At 31.9% G+C, this 21,261-nt stretch overlaps 1 protein-coding gene across 1 annotated transcript in view; it reads right to left on the bottom strand.

Annotated features, from left to right (window-relative positions):
- The window catches only part of LOC145279646 (ATP-binding cassette sub-family F member 3-like), a 68,842-nt gene extending 49,198 nt beyond the window's left edge, over positions 1–19,644 (bottom strand). Inside the window, exons 1-4 of the mRNA XM_080130876.1 lie at positions 19,490–19,644; positions 6,299–6,443; positions 2,161–2,293; positions 50–153 (exon numbers count right to left, since the gene is read on the bottom strand). Of these exons, the coding sequence (XP_079987002.1) occupies positions 50–153; positions 2,161–2,293; positions 6,299–6,443; positions 19,490–19,571 (464 nt within the window). The 5' untranslated portion in view covers positions 19,572–19,644. The remainder of the gene's footprint in view (positions 1–49; positions 154–2,160; positions 2,294–6,298; positions 6,444–19,489) is intronic.
- Between the last annotated feature and the right edge of the window lie 1,617 nt (positions 19,645–21,261).

The raw sequence follows: 21,261 nt of genomic DNA, 5'->3' as shown, positions 1-21,261 counted from the left end.
TCTCCAGAATTATGCGGACATATCTGAAAGATAAAGTCAACGTACTTACCCATTTGTTGACTTCTTTACACTAGAAGAATTCTGGTTTGCTCGTTTTTCATTTTTCTTTTGAATTTTCGCTTCAGCTTTTTCTAATTTCTTCTGGTCTACTTGCTGGAAAAGAAAAAAAAAAAACAAATCAATTTTGATTTTGGAAAAAAAAAAAAAAAAAAAAAAAACTTGACCCATTTATGATGATAACCTGCAATATCTACTCAACTATTTACAAAATCAGGACTTATTTTTAGTTATGGATAGACTACTAAGAGATACAATCAAAGTAAAAACTCAAACTAATATTTTGTTTCTTTGCTAATAAAACTTTCTCAAAGTAAATAGATATTTTTTATATTCTTTGTACAAGAATCTAATATGAAGAGGAAATAAATGGTTATAGTCAGCTAATGTACTTCCTAACATTTGGCGTGCCTGCTACCGGAAGCGGTGAAAAGGCAAATCAATTTTTTCGCTTTTTTTCCCCTGCCTATATCTATATCTCCCCTGTGCATGTACTTTTTTTTTTATTACATTCCAATAGTTCTTTTATTTAATAATCATTGAAAAGTTTTTTCAATCTTATTTTAATTAAGAATTATTGAAATTAGTTGGGTTTTTTTTTAAGAATTATTGAAAACACTTTTTAAAATCTTTTTAAACAACGTAATATACGTATTGGATACGTTTTTTTATGTTTAAAATTTTGTTATTTTGATTTCAATAAATGCATTTGTTATTTTCATTTTAATTTATTTTTTCATACTTTCATAAACATTTATTATATAAATTCAAATACTTATTTTTCACATTAAAAAAACGTATTTTTATAATTTCATAAATATATTTCTTATAAAATTTCAAATAAAATAAAACTTATTTTAAATTTTGTTATAAAAAGTGCAAATAAAAATTGTGTTGTTTTTATCTGTATAATTTTGTTAATTTGTATTGCAAACTTTTCAATAATGTCCTTTTCTTATATTTTAATAAAATAAATCGCTTCACAATAGAAATACTGAAGAACAATAAAAGTGAAGGAACTGATTTTCACCTCTTCCGGTAGCAACTACACCAAAAGTTAGGAAGTACATTAGCTGACTAACCAAATAAACTGTAAAAATCAAATTATTTTAGCTAATGTTATAATATAGAAGTAATTTTAGTAGTGGAATATATGCAATTAAAACACTCATATTTTATCTGCTAACTCAAAGATCAATCAATATAAAAATATTTTTTCTTAATTTTTCTTTTTAGGCGATTATTTACCAATATTTTCACATTAGCAATTTATCAAACCAGAATATATATATTTTGAAAGAAACTGAAGTGGGTTTTTTTGTTATGCGATGAACATGGTACAACAATAAATAAAAATTGGTTATTCCAAATCACTGAGATAGCTATTTAGAGCTGATTTTGAAAATCCAATAGACTTAATTTTATATATGAAACTAGCATTTCAGCCTGGCGTTGCTCGGATGTTTGGAGGTGTATGTTGAGCAAAAAAAACAAAACATTTGTTTTAGGCTCAAATCAAGTTATTAAGTTAGATCCATGTTCAAGGAACCTATATCTAAAATTTCAAGTGTTCAGACCCAAAATTGTTGGAGGAGTTTGGTAGAGTTCTCAAAAGTCAAATTGTTGAACATTGACCTCTTAACAGACTAATTTCTTGCTGAAAACCGATCAAAGATTTTCCCAAATCTCAGTACCCTGTATATCAAATTTCGAGTCTGTAGACTTAAAATTGACAGAGTTATTGCGTAGGGAAATGTACACAGACACACACACACGTTCACTTTTATAGATATATAGAAAAAAGAAGACCGATAGTTTTTGGTTTGGGAGCACTTTCATTCAAGTATTAGTTAAAAAAAAATTTTATTTTTAGTTAAAATTGCCCAATTTTTTCCTAAAGCAATGTGCCTGTTCGAACATTATAGTCCTAGGTTCATGACTCATTTATATACAGTAAGTTTTTCTCCTATATTTAAATGGTACATATATTGATCACCTTGAGGTATAATGCACTTAGTTTTCTAAAATAAAAAAAAAAATAAAAAAATTTAAAAGCTGAATATTTAAAATAGAGAAAAAAACAAAACAAATAAAAGCACTTACGGAAGCATTCTCTTTCTTGGCCAGCCATATACTATTGTTGTCCATACCCATGTCGATACGGTTACTAGACAATGAACCCAATTGTATAGGGGAGTTCAAAACTTTGTGTCCAGCAGTCTCATTTGATTGAGAACTGAAAAAGATTAAAATGAATTATGTATTACTGATAAGGATGTTATTTATTGAACTCTGATGTTTCTTAGGCAAATGGCTAAAACAGTCATGAAAAAAAAAAAAAATTAACTCAATTTATTACTTCAAAGAGTTGCTTCAAGTTTAAATCATACACAGGGGTCTAAAGCCTCTATCTGAAGAAAGATTGTATAAAAAGAAACAAAGAAATAAGCAGTTTCTTTGTTATGGGGTAAGCTGATGTATTTAAAGAATAATAGACTTATCCAGACTATAAATAGTTACATTTAATATGTTATTGGGTAGTAATTTGTGGTAGTTATGGCCCCAGAATCATAATGTAACATACTTTTGCTATTAGCACGCTTTGTTAACTGTACCTCTGTGTTTGTCTTGATTATTACTGGCCTGCAAGGCTACAATACTCTCCTAAGTGCAAGTACGAATGTCATAACAATGTTTCATGCGAAGTCTATCAGACATGTATTGAGCTTTTCCACCAGCATCTATCCGATCAGCACACAGCTCAACAGTTTACTGCTAGAAAAAGAAAATGGGTTCTTTTTATACACATGTAAAAAAAAATCTTTTGCTTGATGATGTATATGATGTATTATTTCACTATAACCTCAATGAGATTCATTTTGAATAATTTTGCTGATCACGGAAAAACATGCCTAATCCTCTTATTCTATCAAAATAGGTCCCTCCTGTTGTGCAGAAAATCTTTCAAAATTTCTGAAGAAGCTTCCAATTTTGTCAGACAACCTTCAACCTGTTCTTGCCCTTTGATCCATTCAGTTTGAATCTTCCCATTCACCATCATTTCCTTAATGCCAATCATATCAACTTGGATGCCAGTTACTCAAGTCAAGTCTCTGAGAGACACATTATCTGTTTTAGAAAGAACTTAAAGCAGTCTAGGTAGTGAAAAGATCTCTTGAAGCATAACAACTATCCATATGTCAATAAGCACAAGAGTATCTAAGATTAATAAACTTTTTGTTACAAAGTGTTTTTGATGACCAGCATATAGAAACTATTCTGTTCATTTTGCCACAAACACTACCTTGCGATGATCCAACTTCCAAATTAGCAAAGTGGCATCTGAATAACAAGCAATATCTTCATCGAAAGGTTTCCCTAACCAGGAAAAAGATACAGATTTTCTCGATTTTAACTTTATTAGCAACTTGTTTGCCTTGAAGAGTAACTTCACTTTTGGAAAAATTTCAATATACACATCAAACAATACAATTGGTTGAGTCTGGGTGGATACTAATGAGGGGACGATTTCAATATTTTTCCAAATTCTGATACAATTACTGATTCCATACTAAATTTCTGATTCTTTAGAAATCTCTATATATTTAACAATAGAATTTTTATTTCTAATTACTGTAAAAACATGTTAAATGTACAGTTATTTCTCAAGCATGAAAATACACTTTGAAGGAGGTGATCTTTTTTAGTATTAATTTAAAATCAATAAATATTTATTACTAGCTGTATCCGCCCAACCACACATTGCTGTGGCTCCGTCTGGTTAAAGCAAGTATCAGATTGATTTGTATCACACAGACACACGCACTTTGATAATAGTCAGAAATAGACAGTTTTTAAGTTTCAAAATCACACAGGAGACTGAAGCATTTAAACTTTTAAACTGTTAATTCATTTAGAATAAAAAAAAAAAATTTTGGGCTTATAAACGTGTTGAAAAATTTTAACAACATCTATGATTTAATGAAGCAGAAAAGATTTATTTATGGCACAAGGTAATGACTCATCAATCCCAAACAGTTGATACTACTGGATATTGTGTACCTTATTGACAATGTTACCCGCTGTGGGTTAAGTAAAAACAAATGGAGTTTCTTGCAATCCTGGCTGTAGGTAGAATGGTGGTATGGATGATATGTCGGGGGTGGGGGTATGCAATCAAGTCTTTTTCATCAAGACTTGATTTTATTCTTTTAATCAATTTGGAAAAGAATGAACAATTTAGTTTTTTTTCTTTTACAAAAGGTCGGTCTTACAAACCTGTTTTTATCTACTATTTTTGGAGATATTTTTATCATCTCACTTCTCGTTATTTTTTTAATGAAATTACATATATTTTTTTGTTAATTAAATCTAATTAAAATCATTGTGGATATTTTCAGTATGATAGTCCATAGAGTAAATGTGGTATTTTGGTGGTTGCTGAAGTGAATATGATGAATAATGCTGGTAAGAAAGGGCAAAAATGTAGCTAAGAGTAGAATAGAAAGAGGATGATCACTACTTCTTTCCCAGTTCATGCACTTTTTATGGTTTTGTGCTTAAAAAAAAAAAAAAAAAAAGTTATTTTATTTGTAAACTAGTAAGAGGAGGGGGATTGCCCAGTCATAAAATATGCTTAAATATATTTTATATTTATTATTATAGAGCCGATTCTCTATTGAACCTTATATTGTATCTCCTGTTGTGCAGCAATTTCAAAGGTTAAAAAAAAAAAAAAAAAGCTGAATCGAGTGCCATCAGCTGGAATCGAAACAAACTGTGCTCCACATACATTCCTTGCTGTTTGACAGATAAGAAAGATTTAAAATTAAACCACTTCAAGCCTGCGCAAAATAAAAATGTCAGAAAGTTGAAATGAACATTTTACATTTTAAGTTGCCGATATATTTCTGTATGCATTATTCATCCATCCAAACAAAGATTTTACCTGTTATAAACCATCCTTGGTGTATGATTACTATTTCCTGTTAATTTTAGTGTTATGTGACGAGTACAGTAAGAGTTTATCGGTTAAATATTTTCACAAACACACACACATTTTATTTATATAAATAAATAATTCAAAGTGTAATATTAGCATTGCCAATGGATTTTCTTTTTAACTTTGAGTATAAAAATACTTAATGTATAAAAGCACATTAAATTAAGATCATTTTAATGTTTATTTTATTCTCTTTCTGTCCATATAATCGTTTTACAAATTTGCCAATAAATAAGAGAAATATGACTTGTTTAAGCACGTTAGGTGTGAAATTTTGCCATTTGTCTTAGTAGCATACATTCTGTACTTGGTCAATTAGATTAATTTTTGTCTCATTCAGTGCCCTTTTTGGGGAACTTAATATATTAAAAACTGACCCTGTGTCTAATTTTGTTATGGAGCAGTAAACAGATTGAGTCACATGCGAGTATTTCTTTCTGATTCTTATGACGTTTTAATTTTTAATATAAGGGTCATTTCAATTTTTTTTTTTTTTTTTTTTTTTTTTTAACTCAAAAAAATTGAAGAGATACAAAGACGGGTGTGGTACCATTAAAACAAGTGACCTCTTGTGCTCTTTTGTTAAGAAGAAGACACTGGCTTACAACTTGAATCATGTGGCGGGAAAGAGTTAATTTGGTCCGGGCAACTCTCGATAAGATGATTTATGCTCTAGAATTTATTTTTCTACATGGTCATCATCATTCTCAATGCACTTTGCTAGAAATTCAATGACCCATCTTTGCTTCTGATGCACATCCATGACATGGGTTGCTTCGTCAATATATGCAACACAGAATAAACTTTCAAATTATGAATATATAAGTTCAGTACTTCATAACAATGCAATTTGCAACTCCCTCTGATCCATTTGGGTGGAATAAAATAGGAGGCATTACTTTTGGAACATTCCCTCATATGTATTATTTATCATGATTTATTTACAGGCGATATTTCACCAAACAATCGCACTATAAATACAACTTTAAGATACAAATCAAATTCAATTAAATATTTTACCCAATCATTCACATGTGGTTATGTTTCAGGACAAGCATTTCCAATTCAATATTTAAAAAAATCTTAAAGAAAAATACTTATCCAAGTACTTTTCCTTTTTTTAAGATTATTTTTAAAACCGATGCAAGCTTTACGATTAAACTATTTTAAGAAGTAAATGATATTGATAAAGAGATACAGATTTAGAATAAAAGAAAATTATTTAAATAACAGTCTCACCTTTTCATAAGACCATGAAACTTTTCACATATATCAGTAATATCATCCTCTGTTTTACCAATTGCAGAGTTTAGCAGCAAATCGCCAACTGCATCATAAATATCTTGAGGCGTTTCAAAGTCATCGCAAGAATCATTAAGAATTCCTGAAAAAAAAAAAAAAAAAAAAAAAAAAATGTATATAGTAAGTTATAAAAATATATATGGCAATTAAGCTACACAGAATATTCCACGTTTCATTCACGTTAGAATTTGTCAGGCTTAAGCTTAAGCCTGCTGACGAATTCTAACGTGAATGAAACGCGGAATATTTCCAGAGCACAACTGCAAGTTAAGGAGGCCCTACTAAAAGCACTACTAAAACCAAGTTTCTACCTTCCCCCTCCTTGAAGAGATAATATTTTAAGTAAGACCTGAAAAAAAAAAAAAAAATGTTCAGAATCCACAGGAGCACTACTAAAAGCAGTAAATTACAAATATGATTATAGTTATATATTGTATATTTAAATAAGTTTTTTTTTTTTTTTTTTTTTTTTTTAACTCAACGGGGTTAAATTACATTTATTTGTAAGGAAAAATAAGTTAAAACAAAAGAAATACTGTTAACCTTGTGTATGTTTTGAATAGCAGCAGTGGCTTTTAATATTAAATTTAAGACAGGATGGCCATTAAATAGGTAAGCAGACAAATTTTTTGAAACTGAAAGTCAGAAACCAGATGCACGGTTCAAATGCCTAAGCAAGCTGATCTGAGTTTTATAATTATATAGATAAACAGAATTTTTTTAAACAAATATCGTTCATGAATGCTTTTGATTATACCATATATGGTTTTAACATCCCAAATTTTTTAAAAGATTATGTTGATTTTATTTTCACTGCAAATTGAAATCGTTTTAAAACCAAAAAAACAAAGAAAATGTTTTTCTAATGTAAAAAAAAAAAAAAAACAAACAAAAAAAAACCCTAAAAACTACTTGATAAATTTACATATATTTTTAAATATTTGGTATTTTTTATGATCTAACTCAGCATAGTTTACCTCCTAAAAGAAATCAAAATTTACATTTTTTAGCTAATACGTTTCAACAGCCTTTAAAGAAAATAAAATAAAATTTTAACATTTTAGAGTGGGGGATCACTTTCCTATACAAATTTAATGTAAAATGAGCACTCACTTCTTGACCATGTAGTGGTAATGAGACGTAATCATTAGCATTTTTCAGGTTTCGTGGCAAGAGAGGGGCAAAAAGAGGGAACAGGGTGAGGGGGGGGGTCATAGGTTCCAAACATTTTAAAAATACATAGAAACACTTCAAAACATGAGGGGGGGGGGGTTAGTCTTTTTTTCAACGGATTACACCTCTCTTATATAAAGGATTTTTATTTAATCTAAAGGCAATGATGCTGAGACCTTTATTATCCCATGTATTCTGTATTGTTTTCACTGGTCGCCATGTTTGTTTTTCTGCACATGCATTCAATTTTTGCACGTTTACACATTAATTCTGTATAGTCACTATTCCATAGCTAGCTATAACATATACTGACCCAATGGGTCACGGGTAGTTTAGTATATATGTATATATATATATATATATTTATTATTACTTCCACAGTCAAACAACGTTGCAGCTCACAAGAGCCATTACAGTCAACAAACCGGAAGTCCAAGACCCTCATTTGGGCTCATCAGTTAGACATATCTGAACTCTGGATTCGAAACCTGATCCTCTTGCATGTGAGGCAAATGAGCAAACACGCCACACACAAGAAAGTCTATAAACTAACACAGATAAAGAAAACCGTGGCAAAATCTGACTATGGAATGAATCAAATTCATTTCGAACAAAAGATGTGGTTATCCAACCAGTTATAACCCAATCCAATGTCTCACAAGTAATAATTTTATACTCACTAGGACAATGCCATCCAAAATAGTGAGCAATTAGTAATAGAATTTTCAGAATGCGAGAGATTATATAATTATTTCCAGTCGAATATTTTGAAAATTCAATTACTATTTTTTTTACATTTTGAGCCACTTTCATATTTTACTTTATGAAATCTGAACAAAATAAATCAAAATTTTAATCTATTATATAAAACTGAAAAGTCTAAACAAATGTTTTATGTTTAATCAAACCATACTTTTGTAAAGAAGAAAAATGGAAACAAATTCATTATCATGTTTTGGAAAAAATACTGCTTTTTTTCTTGTTAATATATACAATAATTTGTTGAATTGCAAAGAAAATGATTTTAAATGATTCCATTCTGAAATGTTCAGTTTTTAACTTAGAATTTGGAGAAAAGTTTTCCCAATTTTTCAAAATATTTGAACATAAAACATGTTCTTTGTTCAGTTCCTGCAGAGTGGCCTTTGCTAATGATTGATACACATGAAAACACTGTACTAAATAAACTGACCACAACAATAAACAATCACATGAAGCCTGAAGCAGCTAATATAAACTCAGCGGCTTTTGCAGAGGGAGGAAACTGTGGATTGGGTTGAACGTATACCTAACCAATTATTAATACCCAGCCAAAATATTCTTGGACCAGTGGCGATTGAACGGTTGCCACAGATCTTGACTGGCACAATAATTTACCCAAGATTGTAAGTGAAAAGAGTCAATGGCCAGACATTCTATAGTCAAGAATAAGCACAAGACTCCTCTTGGTTGAATTGATAGTACTTTATGAGAGCCAAGTAGAAAAATAACACTAACACAAAATAGATAAATACAAAGACATACACAAAGAGCTGATCTGTGACTGTTATAGTGCAATTCTTTGAGCAAAATTGGCACAACAGGTTTCCTTGCAGACTCTGTATTAACTTCTAGGCCAGTTTGGAATTAAAAACCGACAAAGAGTCACAATCAGTAAACACCTCATAGAGATAACCAAACAATGTGCTGGGCTAAAAGGAATATCACATGGGGGGCATAATAGGAAATATCTACTGTATGGTTATTTCTGCGAGGAAAAATAATTTTTTTTTCGATAAAAGTACTTTCCACACAACAAAGATGTCAGATGCGCAACCGTTAAACGATATACGAGACACTAAGCCGTTAAATATCCAGCTTTAATTATATTGAACACTCCATTTGATTGAAATGTAATTCAGATAATAGAGCATCTCATCAGTGAGGAAAGCCGATATGTGAAAAAGCTGTTAAGAGGAATGCCCCAAAATGGTGCATATTTTTTCCTGATGACCAAATATTATTTGGAGGTAAAAATGAAATACTCCATAAGTGAAAACAGTTGATAAACATGACTAAATATACATTTACAGGCTGTTTCTTTCAAACAAGATCTTCTGCCGTCCATTTACTTAATAGTTTTTGCTATTATTCCAGTAGCAAATTTAATCATTAAACTATTGCCAATTGTAAAATAGCAAAGTCGACCATGATTTCATAATTTGTGGTTGTAAATAGGTTTTATTTCTTATTTAGTTTAGTGGTAACTAACATTTATGGGCATCCGTTTGACAATGAGAACTGTATGGGAACATGTAATTTCCTTTATAAATACATTGACTCTTTGAATTCACATCTTAGACAAACGCTACTTCCGTCAGCACATACTTTTCAATGCACTGTTAATTATGCTGTAACGCCCAATTTCTTTCAAAATGGATAAAACTACAGCAGTTTTAGACAGGTTTGATTCAAGAACTACAACTAACTAGTTACTAAGAAAACTCTTTTAAAAAATCATAATGAGCAAGAAAACTAGTTTCTCTCACTTTTTATCATCTGTAGATGTTGAAAACGTCACATTACAATGCTCATTTTTGTGTATAAACAGACCTCTGTCGGAAAGAAGGGGATTTTGTTTACTTATTCATCAAGATAAAATGTTTTTTCCAGCTTGATAATTTAACCTTTAAACTATTTGATGTTAAAACAACTTCCTATAAATATAACTTTATTTTGGGGAGATTTAAAAACACAAGTATGTATAAAGCATTGATGTCATAAGATTCTATGGTTAATTTTGAGGTCCCTACAATAAATGATTTTGATTTTAGAAAATGTCTAAAATAAAAGGAATAAGCTTAAGAGGTTAAAAAAAAATTAAAATTCAGAGAATTTTGCTTAATTATAGTTGAACTACTATGGATCAAATTTAATACAAATTTTAAATATATTAATTTTCAAATGTCCATATTATACCTCCTAAAAACCCTTTGAAATACTTGAAATAAACTGAAATTTGGGGAATATTTATTAATTTAGGTCTAATAACTACTGTTACATTCATTCCATACAAGCCAAATTGACACAGACATAAGAGGCTAATATTAATTAGGGATCATGCCTACAGCAAAGGCATAACTAGGAAAGATTGGGGAGGGGTAGGGTGGGGTAGGGGTCCAAGCAAAGCTTTACAAAATATGTTTCATTCATGTAGTTTGTTTCTTTATTATAATTAAGGCAACCTAAAAATTATAATTAATGCTCACTGAATGTTCTTATAACGTGAAATTTAAATATTTTGATTGATTTATGAAATTTTTTATAAAATTACTTTGTCAAATTACTCAATCTGATTATTAAACGCAATTTTTGGGTTGTCCTAATTATAACTTTTCAGGTTTTATAGTTTTTTTTATTAAATCCTGGTACCTTTTGCCACATTCTGGTTGTAATTAAATACTTATGTATGAAGCAAAAAGAATTATATTAAAAGTTTAATTTTGTTTTTGTACAAAAATTCTTTTTGAATGAAACGGAACAAAACAAGACGAATCTAACCCTGCAAAATTCCCCTATAGGTAGGTAAAATTTGAGGCGTTATTGTAAAATAGCAGACAAAATTAATTCGCAAGCAGTAACTAATTCCCTCATTAGCAGGCAAATTATTTACAAAGCAAATGCCTGCCTGCATATCTCTGTCTACCCTACTGGCACTTTAAATTAGAGAAAAACTTTGAGGGGTGGGGGTCTAAAAAGCCCCCATAAGTATGGCTGGCTGCACCTTTGGCCTACTGAGATACTCTAAGTAGGAAGTTGAGCAGCGAGATAACTTCACATTATACTTAAATTTCTGTATGTTAGTACAGTCATGAAAGCAAGATACAGACAGGGAATTCCAAAGTCTAGCAGTTCAAAGGAAGAAACTTTTAGAGTAGAAAGCTTTCCTGGTATCAGGAAACCTTTACAGTGAAGGCATGAGATTTTGCTGCTTAACAGGTTAGTCAGGGGAGTTTACATTGAAGGGACATCACTGCTACAAGTTTAGAGCACATTTCATTAAAGTACTTATAAACACAGAGGAATGCAACATTATGGTGATGGGACAGGGCTTGGAACTTGATTGACAATGCTAGACCTATAAGATTGGAGATTCTTTTTTGTTCAATAGAGAAATATTATTGGTTAATGCACTGGTCCATATGTGGCAACAATATTCAATGCATGGTTGAATGGTAGCATTGTAGAGATATAAGATACCGTTAGGTGTAAATATTTTTCTAGTGTGGTAGAGGGAGCCCACCTTCTTTGCAGCAGCTTTGGCAATATCCTCTATATATTTGTTTCAATTCATGTTAGGTTAAGGAATTTGAATAATGAATTATCAGCTTCAGTGTTGTTATTCATGGCAATTGATGGTTGGAAAAGTTCTTTGTAACGTTGAATAAAAGGAGCTTAGTTTTAGCAGCATTAAACGTGACCATTCATGTCCTCATTACAAACTGGAGATCATTTTTTAAAGTTTTAAATATTGTCTATTCCTTTTTTTTTCGATATCTAAAACATGGGGTTATCAGTACTCGAGTGTGACAATTTCATCAGGAGGGTCATTTATGAATACCATAAATAATAAGGATCAACCCCTAGAGCAGACCCACATTAATAACATGTTTGGATGTACAGCTATCAAAGATAACCTGGATTTTCCTATTGTCCAAGAAGGATTTGTTATATTAAATAATCATTCAGTAATACTATACAATTTAAATATTCATTTCAGTAATACTATACAATTTAAATAATCATTTCAGTAATACTATACAATTTAAATAATCATTCAGTAATACTATACAATTTAAATATTCATTTCAGTAATACTATACAATTTAAATAATCATTTCAGTAATACTATACAATTTAAATATTCATTTCAGTAATACTATACAATTTAAATATTCATTTCAGTAATACTATACAATTTAAATATTCATTTCAGTAATACTATACAATTAAATATTCAGTAATACTATACAATTTAAATATTCATTTCAGTAATACTATACAATTTAAATATTCATTTCAGTAATACTATACAATTTAAATAATCATTCAGTAATACTATACAATTTAAATATTCATTTCAGTAATACTATACAATTTAAATATTCATTTCAGTAATACTATACAATTTAAATATTCATTTCAGTAATACTATACAATTTAAATAATCATTTCAGTAATACTATACAATTTAAATAATCATTCAGTAATACTATACAATTTAAATATTCATTTCAGTAATACTATACAATTTAAATATTCATTTCAGTAATACTATACAATTTAAATATTCATTTCAGTAATACTATACAATTTAAATATTCATTTCAGTAATACTATACAATTAAATATTCAGTAATACTATACAATTTAAATATTCATTCAGTAATACTATACAATTTAAATATTCATTTCAGTAATACTATACAATTTAAATATTCATTTCAGTAATACTATACAATTTAAATATTCATTTCAGTAATACTATACAATTTAAATATTCATTTCAGTAATACTATACAATTTAAATATTCATTTCAGTAATACTATACAATTTAATTTAAACATATTGTAGTGTTATACCATCAACTCGGAAAATCTCATCAGTATGCCCTGTATTTAAGAATTCTGTTGATCGCTCATCCCCCTCTCAGTACAGGCCAATAAGTCTCCCGTGCATCATGAGTAAGTTGCTGGAATCTGTGTTAAATAGAGAAGTAATCAACCATCTCAGCAAAAATAACCTTCTTAGTGACACACAATATGGTTTCTGTTCTGCTAGATCTACTTAGTTATATCTCATAAGATTAGTGAATCTCTCGACGGAGGCAACCTTTCTAGGGCAATTGCTCTTGAAATATCTAAGACCTTTGATAGGGTATGGCATGAAGGTTTTCTTCACAAGATCTCTAACTATGGTATAGCTGGAAATGTCTTCTCAATTATTAAATCGTTTCTCTCTGATAGGTTCATAAGAGTAGCAGTTGATGGGCAAAAATCAGAAGCACACAGTATTAATGCTGGAGTCCCTCAGGGGTCCATCCTGGGCCCAACTCTTTTCCTGATCTACATTAATGATCTTCCAACTCACATCCTTACATATTTGTAGACATTTATGCTGATGACACTACCATCTATGGTAGCACATCTAAGTCAGTAAACGATCAAGTTCTCTCCGATTCTCTCTCCTCTGATCTTGAGCATGTGGTACAATGGGGAAAGGAGTGGCTGGTTACTTTTAATGCATCTAAAACCAAGCTTCTCTCTTTACATCATCAACATTCTGATCATCATCTGGCATCAGTTGAAATGAATGGCTCCCGTCTTGAGGAGACCAAGTTTTGACAAGCTTCTGGGCTTGACCTTTACTTCTGATCTTAAACGTAACACGTACATCAAATCTGTTGCCAAGGCCACTCAAAAAATAGTAGGATCCTTCTATCGGTCCAGTAGATATCTCACTGTTGATGCAATTCTCTATCTATATAAGAGCCAGGTACGTCCAAGGATGGAATATTGTTGCCACATCTGGGAAGGGCTGCTAGAAAGGACTTGTCCTGTCTTGATAGAGTTCAAAATAGACTTTGTAGCCTCATAGGAGATATCCTTTTCTCTTCCCTACAACCTCTGTCTCACAGAAGAGATGTTGCGAGTTTGCTGTATCATTATTTTCATGGAAAGTGTTCGACTGAGCTTCAGTCTATGCCCCCCCCTCGCCAAACTTTCACAAGAAACACTCGTCTAGCTGAAAACACTATCAATAATTCCCCCTACTCATTATCTGTGCCTAAAACTAAACGTAGATTCCATGAACAAAGCTTCTTTCTTAGAACTGCATGCCTGTGGAATTGTCTTCTGTTTTCCTGCTTTCCAGCTGACTACAATATGGTTGTCTTCAAGTCTAACGTAAACAAGTTTTTGATGAGCCGCTCCACTTGTTAACAAATTTACTGAATTTCCATTACTAACGATTACTATATTGTCCAATTTCTACTGTACACTCTTTAACCCTTATCCTCGAGTGGCCTCTTCGCCTTGATAAGTGGTGATGTCTATGTAAAAAAAAAATTCAATTTTCATAACAAACTCCACATGCCAGACCCTGTCAAAGTTTACTGCCTTTCCCACCTTGCTCAGTGTGATATATGCATTCAGAGAGGATCGATAGGATTTGCCTAAACCGATACTGTTGGTCAACGTAGTGTTTACGAGATGATAGACCAGTACTTTTCGTAAAGCGAGAGAGAGGAGACTAATGGGGTGATAATTGAGTGGATCAGTTCTTTCATCAGAATTCTTGAATACTGAGACCACTGTGTTCTTGTATCCTTAATTCACAGTATATCTCTCAGTAGCAATCTGTCTTGTTTGGGGTGAATACAAGTAAAAAAATAAATAAATAGAATTGGTAATATGAGGTTCAGGGTTTGGAGCAGTATTGCAATGCTGTATGTTCCTTGAGAGTAAAAGATTAAATTTAGCGAAAATTTAGTCAATAAATGTCACTTTACTCACATCCCGTTCACGCAATCAATGCTCCACTGAAAAAATTGAATAGTGTAAGTAAAAAAAAAAAATAAAAAATCTAACATGGCGTGGAGTTAAAAAGTGCAAAACAACATAAGGTTCTCCATTTAATCCCTGATCTTTTTGCTAAATCAACAGTGATTTTGTGACTGCGTTCAAATCTCATAATTGGTAGTAATTATCACTTCCTACACTTATGATTGCATAAGCATGAAACACTAGTGTCTGTAAGTATAAAATAATATTTATTTAAAAAATATTGTGTGTGTGTGTGTGTATATATATATATATATATATATATATATATATATATATATATACACTAGCAAAAGTACCCGTCGTTGACTGGGTTCAAAAACAGCCTACAGAAAATGGGCTCTGATTTAAGTATGATAGGAAGGGTTATAAAGAGATAGCTTCGAATTTGGGAGTATCAAAACCAAAGCAAAATATGATGAAAGTAAAAATAAAATAGATAAACCCCATAATTTATTATACCATACCTGTTCACACTGAAACACTTATCACAATATTCTGTGGATCTATATTAAGAAACCTTGTTAAACTTTGTAACATATTTCCATTCTATGGAAGTCAGGTGCGAACGAACACCCCATAATTTTATTATACCATATTTCTTCAAACTGAAACATAATTATCAAAGTATACTTACGCAGATAAATATGAAAAGTCTTTATTAAAGTTTGTGCCTATTTCCATTCTGTGGAGGCCAGGCGCGAACGCAGACCTCACAATTTTATTATACCATCCCTATTTAAGTTGAAACATACTTATCAAAGTATTCTTATGTACATCTATATCAAAAACACTTGTAAACGTTTTTTTTTTAAATTTTTTATTTCCATACTTTGTGGACCAGGTGCGTATGCAGACCCCACAATTTTAATGAATCATCATTATGCCAGATCAAACATACCCATTCCTGTATCTCGATACATCTTCTATCATATGTGATCAGTTTTCTATAATAGTCAACCATATAGGAGCCTATCCGTGACTAGACACACACACACAGACGTTCAGCTTTATATTATAGATATATATAATGTTGCCATGGGCATACAGCATAATTACATTAACACACCAGATCACTAAAGTTATGCAACAATGAGTCTGGCCAGTATCAGATGAGTGATCATTTGGGAATACCAGACACTGTATGTATTGTGCTTGGATGTAAAAAGTCAGTATCTGCGGGAGGGTCTTAAAATCACTGGGACAGATACATACTCAGTCTTGCAACTAAGAGAAAAAAAAAACTGATATGAAACCTGATCTCTACATTTGTACCAATTGAGTGTAACATTAGTTCTAAAAGATTTGGTTGGTTTTACACAAAGCCTTCACCACTATAAACAAATCATCTGTGTGAATTTCCGAGCAACTTAATTGTGGCGGAAGCTCATACATCAAATAAGGGAGAGTTCATATATATACGATGGACTCTTTCGTTGATTTCGATGTATGAACTTCCGCCACAACAACTAAGTTGTTCGGAAATTCACACAGATGATTTGTTTATATGGTGGTGAAGACTTTGTATATAACCAACCACACTTTTTGGTATTACTGCTAACCTTTGTCAGTGTAGAGGACTGCTATAGGACAGAATATACAGTAGACCGCAGTTTTTTTTGTGGGGGGGGGGGGGGTGCATCTCTCTCAGTGAATTAATGCGCTCCCAGATACCAACCTGGAAATTTCTATGACTCGTCGCAGTACATACAGCGCCTTCCCACATGGTCACCCATTTGGTACTGGTCAGGCTAAACATTTACCTTCGGTGATATGAGAACTGGTGTGTCAACGTGATTTTTCCATATATATATATATATATATATATATATATATATATATATATATATATATATATATATACACACACACACAAAGAGAGAGAGAGATACACTGTATCTCTCTCTATAATCGACACCGTTCGAAATTCGAAAGTAATTTTGAAGCTTTTAAACTGTGGATCAGAGTGTAATTTTCAGTTTGAATCAAAGTTCAACGGGGGAAAAGTCAAAAATTATGGTTCATTTGTGCTCCCAAACTAAAGGAATCAACAAAATTTTTGGCCGGGTATCAGCAAAGAAAAATTAAATTATGTAAAACTTTCGCGAATTTAATGTATAATTTAGTAAATTATTAATTTACTCACAATAGAAGCTCAGTAGTTAGGTTAATACACAAACTGGCGGACCTGAATGAGAATCACCCTCCCTAAAAATAATTTTCAGAATAAACACCTCCAACCTCCCCATGTTAAGAATGGCTTTCGGAATTTTTTCAGTGGATTGTTATTAATTGGACAATAATATATAGGAGGGGGGGGGGAATTCTCGTTCAGGTTCGCCCAGAAGCCATAGAAAGGAATAATTATTATTTTGGATGCTATGTGTTAATTAGTGTTATTTCGTAAAAAAAAAAAAAAAAAAACCTGTCAAATCTTAGACTGTTGTAAAATATGATCGGAATTGCATAATACGAGGCAACACATATGCCAAAATTGTCAAGATAAGCATTTATTTGGGACAAATGACATTTAAGTGCGAGAGGATGGACACATGCGTCGGAAAAGGAAAAGATTAAAATCCGAAACTAAATAGTTACATTAACAATTATTACAAGTTTCGTTTTTTTTTTGTTTTTGTTTTTTTTACAAGTTATGATTAATAAAAAATCAGAGAGAAAAAAAATGATAAAATATTTATTATATAACGGCGATCGAATTGTTTATAACTTTATATATCTTCAGGTTATCAAATGAATAAATTAATGTATATTTTCTAAAAATAAAAAAAAGAAAAAAGAAATTTGGGTGCTTCTGCAGTATTTGATCCACAAGCAAATTGTTTTCGTTGTAGGAGAGTTCCGTCTACGCAACGTAAGAGTTAAAGCCACCACACCTTTCCATGTTAATAATGGCTTTCCTCAAGAAATGGTAAACGCATAGGTGCCCTAAAACTTAGGTTATATGATAAAAAGTTTAACGGTTTGAAGACCAAACAAGTGCAGAATTATTTTTTATTGGTCTTCGAACCGTTAAACTTATATAACAGTTCAGTTCAAATTCTGTAGAAGTACCAAAATTTATAACAATATTGCTCTGTACTCAGTGAACTCTACTCGGATCTATCCTGCGAATGACTTCATGGAATCATTCTATATCCAACCTAATCTATCCTGCTCCTGCGTCACTCCTGCATGTATGTACTTTTTTGTACACGTCGATCCTTATTTTGTCTCCCCACAAGGGTAGATTCTGACACAAGCCCCCCCCCTTCCCCTAGAATAATGATGCAGTTTACAGATCGTGATAGTTTTTAGATTAGCTTTTCAAGTTAAATTTAATTTTTATGGTATCTGTTGGTGGCAGTGAGTGACTGCAGTGCACTTACTGATCCGCGCTATTTTTTAAATCGTATTTCCAAGTTTAATTAAAGTTTTATGATATGTTTTTTATTCAATTGTAAAAGGTTAGGTACAAAACACCCTCCCTTCCTCATGTTAAGAATGGCTTTTTAAATAATAACGTTATTATTTCAGCACGGATCAATAAGTGCAAGTGCACTAGTACCCTTTTGTTTATTAAAAAGTCAGGCGAATGTACAAAATAGTTAAAGTCCGCCTCCCCATGTTAAGAATGGCTTTCGAAATAATTTTATTAATTTAGCACTGTCCGTAAACAGCACAAGTATCAAATCTAGCTTCCCCCAAAGGGTTAATCTGATTTAAGGCAAAAATAAATTTGGAAAATCAACTTCTCAAAATCTGAATCCAGCCGAATTAGTACTACTGCAGACCGTGCACACAAAAAGTTCTCACTATTATTTCCGATAGAGCTTTGTCACAATAAGCCTTAAGATTAAGTTACATATTTATTACTGTTATCTGCAAACCCAGATACAAATCAAAATATTGCTAGGTTTGAAGTTATTTAAAGTTTACAGTTTCGGGAACGATTTCCTTTCTAATAATTTAAGTTTATAGTAAATTTAGAAGGAAAAAAAGTTGACATTTTATTTAGTTCACTACAAGAACCCTTTTCAAATATTTTAGCGCATACTTATCCGTGACATTTGTTTCGAAATAATTCTAATTAACAAGAATAAAACAGATTGGAATAGACTTATTCAAATTTGTACACATGCTGTTTATTTTTCTCTGAGGGTAACTTCCCAAAGAAAATAAGTACACGATCATTTCCTAGACAAACCAAAGAAGGTTACATAGGTTGATAGCCACGCAACCCAAGAGAATGAACACAGAAAGAAAAGTCCATAAAGAGGAAGATATACGACCAATATAGTAAGCATTTAATTATTTACAAGTTCCCAATTAATTTAAAGATTTTTATTTACTTACCGGTCACATAATCGGATATCTGAGGGTCGATGTCAGGAAATAAGGAACCCAGGAGCTCGACACAACTTGTATGGGCCGCCATGTTTTTCAGCTTTCATTTACTCTCGTTACCAAAGTTTCTAACCGACAAATTTTGGCAATATATTTATTTAATATATATACATATATATATTTATTTTAAATCCCTTTTCATGTTTAATTGATTCATTAATTGTGTGTTTTTATATATGATTCCTATTTTGATTTTTTTTTTATTTGAAACAATTTCTTTCTTTTTCGTACAGTGTTACTGCACTGAGAGTATTGTTGTCTGCTATACACTGTTTTCATTTTTTGTTGTTTTTTTTTCACCCACTCGCTCTCTTCGTCGATCCTTTCTTTTTCTTTCCTTTCATTAACTTTTTTGTTTTACAAAGACTAAACAAAAACGTTTAGTAAAATTTCAAGATTGCATACCACATAAGAATAAATTCCATACACACACACACACACACACACACACACACGCACACACACACACATTGTCACACAACCATATCACAAAGAGTAAACAGAATAGATAAAAAATAAAAATATTCCCCGGCACTACCTCAAGAGGCCATCCTCCCAGGCATTACCTCCTCTTTTGAGAGAGGAGTTGGTTTATAACTAATCTCACCAGAGAATATGGCAGGAGAAAATGTTGCACACATCCACAGCCTTCCTCCCCATTTTTGAGACAATTAGATTTCCATAATAAACTGTCCTTGTGTCTAACTTCGTGGCTGTGGAAGTGAAAGATGTTTGGTTAATTAATTCCTATTTCAGTCACGCAAATTTATTAAGAGTTAAAACAAACACACACACACACACACACGCACGCACACACACACACACACACACACACACACACACACACACACACACACACAGAATGTAAATTTTCAGCATTCACATAGAGTGCCAAACTATTTTCTTCCTTTTCTTCTCTTCATCAACAACAGTGAAGACGTTTGCTCTTAGTATCAGCAGCAGGCAGTAGTCGTTCTTCTTTCTTCTCCCCAACAACAGTAAAAAAAAAAAGAGATGTTTGAGCAAAAAATCTCACTCCTTTTATTCAGCTATTTTGGATTGTTGTGGGACTAGGGGTGTTGTAATTAAGACAAGCGTATGGTAGCAAGAAAAACGTGAACACGGAGATTGTGTATATACATATATATGCATATATTTATTCTCGACAAACGAGATGTTAGAAGAAAAAAAAAGAAAGGATCGTTAGTATTTACTCGAAGTTGACTGGGACGACGATAAGGTATCGGCCGTGGCGACGTTGGTGAGAAGAGAGAATGTTATTTTGCCAATGCCTGCGGAATTGCACGTAAATCGCCTGATATTTGTATTTCTGTTTTATAACAAAGCTCCCCCAGATCTCAGACAGATTTACAATTTGTGGGTGTGTTTAGTAGTGTAGTGTTTAGATCATGACAAAGTCCCTGAAGCAGGTGGGGAGGTTCCCTCTTGTTGTTCTCACCGGGGGTAGAGTCGGGATAGTGTTATTGTCGTGTGGTGATGATGTTGAGGGATTCATGTTTTGATTTTGTGGGGGGTTATTTGGAAAATGTTGTGTGGCGTGAAGCTGGTTGGTGTTGCAAGGTGGGGGCAGGGGGTTTGTTTTGCACAAATGCGGTGGGCGAGGGGCCAAGCGTCTGATATGTGCGCGGTGGATCCAGGCTGTATCGCCCTTTTCATTTTGCACCTGAGACATCATGTCATTTGTTTTTATGATTGTGAAG

The sequence above is a fragment of the Euprymna scolopes genome, chromosome 7 (assembly GCF_053919585.1).
Source record: "Euprymna scolopes isolate OS-2025 chromosome 7, ASM5391958v1, whole genome shotgun sequence".
NCBI classification, from domain to species: Eukaryota; Metazoa; Mollusca; class Cephalopoda; order Sepiida; family Sepiolidae; genus Euprymna; species Euprymna scolopes.
This window is presented reverse-complemented; position numbering and strand designations above follow the sequence as displayed.